The sequence below is a fragment of the Somniosus microcephalus genome, unplaced genomic scaffold, assembly GCF_052327205.1.
Source record: "Somniosus microcephalus isolate GS21.2 unplaced genomic scaffold, FLI_Smic_1.0 unresolved_chr5, whole genome shotgun sequence".
NCBI lineage: Eukaryota > Metazoa > Chordata > Chondrichthyes > Squaliformes > Somniosidae > Somniosus > Somniosus microcephalus.
This window is the reverse complement of record NW_028225183.1, coordinates 48146324-48150921: the sequence shown is the minus strand read 5'-3', so window position 1 is coordinate 48150921 and position 4598 is coordinate 48146324. Positions and strand designations below refer to the sequence as shown.

Below are 4598 nucleotides of genomic sequence, written 5' to 3'. Positions count from 1 at the left end.
ATTTTATAATTTCAAACAGCCCGCCAATATTTTCCTATACCAGTATACCAGCGAATTAAGTTAATAAATTCACTATTATCCAACGATTTCTGAACATTTTAAAAATTTCTTTTGTATGACATCTCCCCCATGCAAATTCCAGGCTGTTACAGTCAGGATTAATTTCGGAATCAATTTCAACTTGTCACGGGCGGGATTCAATCCCCATTGATTCTGTAACGGGACACATTCCAGCTCAATCTCTGTAAAAGTGAGAGTCACAGATTATCGATCGATCCTTTGCACAGGCTTTGCTGCGGGAGTGAAACCAGAACTGGGAGTCCTGCTGTGAGAAGCGAAGAGGGACAGAGTGTTCAAACTGCCCCCATTCTGGTCTCTAAGAAACCCCATTCTGGGTTATTACACTGCAGCAAACCTCCAGTGAATAAACAGATTGACTCCCAACTGGCTTTAAAAAAAAGAAAAGGTCTTGACAGAGAACGAGGTGACTGAAATCGAGTCTCATCCCCAAAACAAACGGGTCTGAGAGCAAAGTGCAACCAAGGACCGTGTTTGTAGTTTGCTGGGCGGGAAATAAAACAGCGACGCTAAAGTCGATCCGGTCAATGAAACTGCTTATCTGAGAATACAAAACTAAATCTACAGCTGGAACTTCAAACGTTCTCAAACACACTTGTTAATGAAATAATTACAGTAACTTGAGTGTAATGGGAGAAGCGTTTATGTCGCTCTTTCAGAGATATTGTGGGTGGCTCTTAAAAGAGCCGTTGTGTTTGGAGTTTGTTCTTTCAGGACAGCGTGGAGTTTTACTTGGAGCTGGTGTATTTGGTCACCGCGTTTGTCCCTTCCGACATGGTGTGCTTGGCCAGCTCCCCGGGCAGAAGGAGGCGCACGGCGGTCTGGATCTCCCGGGAGCTGATGGTGTGCCGCTTGTTGTAATGGGCCAGGCGGGAAGCCTCACCCGCGATGCGCTCGAAAATATCGTTCAAAAACGAGTTCATGATGCTCATGGCCTTGGAAGAGATGCCGGTGTCGGGGTGAACCTGCTCCATCACTTTGTAGATGTAGATGGAGTAACTCTCCTTTCTCAACTTTCTGCGCTTCTTCCCGCCCTTAGGAGGTGCTTTTTTGACGATTTTCATAACGCCCTTCTTGGCAGCTGATTTCTTCTTGTCAGCCATTGTCTCGTTCAGGGAGCAATAGATTTAAGGAAACGCTGTTCCGAGCTCGTATTATATATGTTAGAAGTCACACAACACCAGGTTATAGTCCAACAGCTTTATTTGAAATCGCAAGCTTTCGGAGCGCTGCTGCTTCGTCAGGTGAAGTGAAGAAGTGCATATAGGCACAGCATATATAGTCAGAGAATACTGCCAGATGATTACAAGTAATCTTTCTAACTGCCCTTTATCACACCTCGGCAGAGAGATAATCACAGCAATCAAAGGTGTGAATGGTGTCCAAACAGGTCAGTCAGGAAAACATTACATCAAAGAACAATGAGGCGGGGTCACAGGGGGTCAGATGTTGCAGATGCTGGGGTCTGTATGAAAAACAAAAAACAAATAAAAAACTATTTTTTTGCTGGAAATCACAGCAGGTCCGGCCGCATCTGTGTAGAGAGAACAAGCCAACGACCACTCGAGTCTGGATGACAATAGTTTTTTGTTTGTTTTTGGGAGAACGTTTCATTAAATATATTCAAGAAGGAGTTAGATATTTTCTTAAGGCTAAAGGGATCAAGGGATAAGGGGTGAAAGCAGGGACAGGGTACTGAATTTGGATGATCAGCCATGATCTCATTAAATGGCAGAACAGGCTCGAGGGGTTGAATGGCCTACTCCTGCTCCTATCTTCTATGTTTCTATGTTTTTCTGTGTCTTCCTCCTCAGTCCTGAATGGCCTACCCTTTATACTGAGGCTGTGGCCCCTGGTTCTAAATCGGGCATCTCAAATCGGGCAGATAACTAACAATAAAAAAATAATTAATTACATAGAATGGAGCAGGTGATGAGTTACTGTTGCGAGATGTGGGAGCCGTTGAACCCCATTGAGGCTCATGGTGATTATGTCTGTGACAAGTGTCTGCTGCTACAGGAACTCCAGCTCCAGCGGTTTCAACTCGAAGCAGCTTTAGTTCAAAGAAAGAGGAACTAAGCTGCTCACAGAAAGAACAGCATCTCAGAAACAACGGCAGAGCTAAAAATGTATTCACTGTTATATCCACTGACTGTTCGTATTTTTCTTCCCCTTCTCTCTCCAAACCTCCTGAATTATACCATCATAGAAGCGAATGGCACAGAAATCCATTAGGCCCATCGTGTCTGTGCCCAGCGGCAAGAATTTTCCTTCGACCACAGGACGCATTCCTGTTCTTTTCCACTCATTATCAAGTGATGCAGAACCGACAGGAGAACATTTAGTTGAACTGAACATCTTTGTGTAACCTCAACCCTCATCAGCTGGTATTGTGCTTCATCAGACACAAAACTAACCGTTTTACTTCAAATACTCTAAAGGTTCCCTTCTCATTTGTGAAGGTGGCGACTCAACCTGGAACACGGTTGTAAGGGCTGCCCTTTTTTGCTTTGTCCTTGGGTAGAGCGGACACTTTCCATATCTGAACTCAGATGCTGTGTGTCCGTGAGCAGTCTGATTACAGATGGTGTAAACAGGGACCCTGACAGTGCCCTCAGTGGACATCCACTAATCAACACATTACAACAGGGCCACGAGGTGATGATCAGCAGCGGACACTCTCTCTACTTCTCTCTCCGCCCTCCGCTCAACTCTCCCAAGAAACTAATTCCACTTGCACTCTCTCAATGTTACCCACGGAGAATTCAGGACAAACATGTAACTGCTCCAACAGCTTTCCAATCTAAAGTGGTCCACACCAAACTAGGAGTTGCTTTAATCCACTGAGGTACAGGAGAGCTGACAGTGCCACTCTTCCACTTACACTTGCCCACTTTTACCTCATAGACCTGGAATCCAGTAATTTAGGTATAACATTGTGCACGACTCACCAAACAGCATTAACAAGGCGGCTCTATCCATGTTGTAATGTGAGCTACTTTGAGACATGAGAGCTGTAAGGAACAGCGACTGAGTCTCTTGCTCCGCCTCGCAAAAGATGACACCCGGAAGCGTTGAGATATGAGAGCAAACAGGGAGTCTGCGAGGAAGTGATGTGCTTCCCACAATTAAATTAACAGCACTGAGTTTTTTTGTACAAGTTGGAATTAAATATGGATTGGAACGTTGTAAGGTCCAACTTGGCAACAATTGAATATTAGACAATAATCAATGAATACACAAATCAGAAAGGGTTGAAAAACGGACCGTCAATTCACTACCGCCCATTTCCCACCCGGCAGGTGTGACAATTCATCTCATACAGCACATTATCACTCTCTTCTCAGAAGTGCATTCATTATCCAGTAAACCTTTTACGACCTCCCACTTCTTTCCTGCCGCCAACCCATCAATTGCCCCATTTAACATTCAGTCTCCTAACCTGTTACAGTGGGATTATGAACTCATCACCTGTGGGCAACTGATTATCTGGGATGGACAATACACACTACACACATGTATGCCTCTAAAATCATAGAATCGTAGCACCATAGAGAAATTACGACTTAGCAGGAGGCTATTCGGCCCGCCGTGTCCGTTCTGGTCGGAAAAGTGCTACACAGCCTAATTCCGCCTACCTGCACTAGTTCCGTCGCCCTGTAGGTTATGACTCTTTAAGATTATATCTAAGTACTTTTTAAATGTGTTGACGATTTCTGACTCTAACACCCTTTCAGGCAGTGAGTTCCAGACCCCAAACCCACTCTGGGTGAAAAATTGTTTCCTCAGCACTCCTCGAAACCTTCCTCCAATTACTTTAAATGTATGCCCCTTGATTATTGAACCCTCTGTTAAGGGAAATTGGTCCTTTCTATCCATTCTATCCAGGACTCTGATAATTCTACACATATCAATTAAATCTCCCCTCAGCCTCCTCGACTCCAAGGAAAACAACCTCAGCCTATCCAATCTTTCCTCATAGCTAAAGTTTTCCTGGCCTGGCGATATCCTTGTAAATCTCCTCTGCCTCTTCTCCGGTGCAATCACATCCTTCCTGTAATGTGGTGACCAGAACTGCCTGCAGCACACAAGCTGTGACCTAACCCGTGTTTTAGATAGTTCTACCAGAATTTCCCTGCTCTTACATTCAATGCCTTAGCTAATAAAGGTAAGCATTCCTTATGCATTTTAACTACTTTATCGACCATTAACGATCTGTGGACATACACTCCAAGGTCCTTTTGTCCCTCCACATCTCTCTGCATCCTCCCATTAATTGCGTATTCCATTTCATTGTTGTCCCTCCCCAAATGCATTACCCCACACTATTCCGGATTGAATTCTATTTGCCACTTTTCTGCAAAACTGACCAGTTCATCGATACCTTCCTGCAGTCTAAAGCTTTCCTCCTCACTGTCAACCACAGGGAAAATATTTGTATCACCTGAAAATGTCTTTATCATGCCCCTTCTTTTAAGTATAAATCATTAATATTTACCACAGAAAGACAGGGACCGAGC

General features: G+C 44.3%; 1 protein-coding gene across 1 annotated transcript; it reads right to left on the bottom strand.

Moving 5' to 3' along the window:
* Positions 1 to 806: 806 nt before the first annotated feature.
* On the bottom strand, positions 807 to 1191 carry LOC147088165 (histone H2B 1/2-like). Its single transcript, XM_085977934.1, has one exon. The coding sequence runs from the start codon at positions 1179 to 1181 to the stop codon at positions 807 to 809; it is 375 nt and encodes a 124-aa protein (XP_085834060.1). The 5' UTR covers positions 1182 to 1191.
* Between the last annotated feature and the right edge of the window lie 3407 nt (positions 1192 to 4598).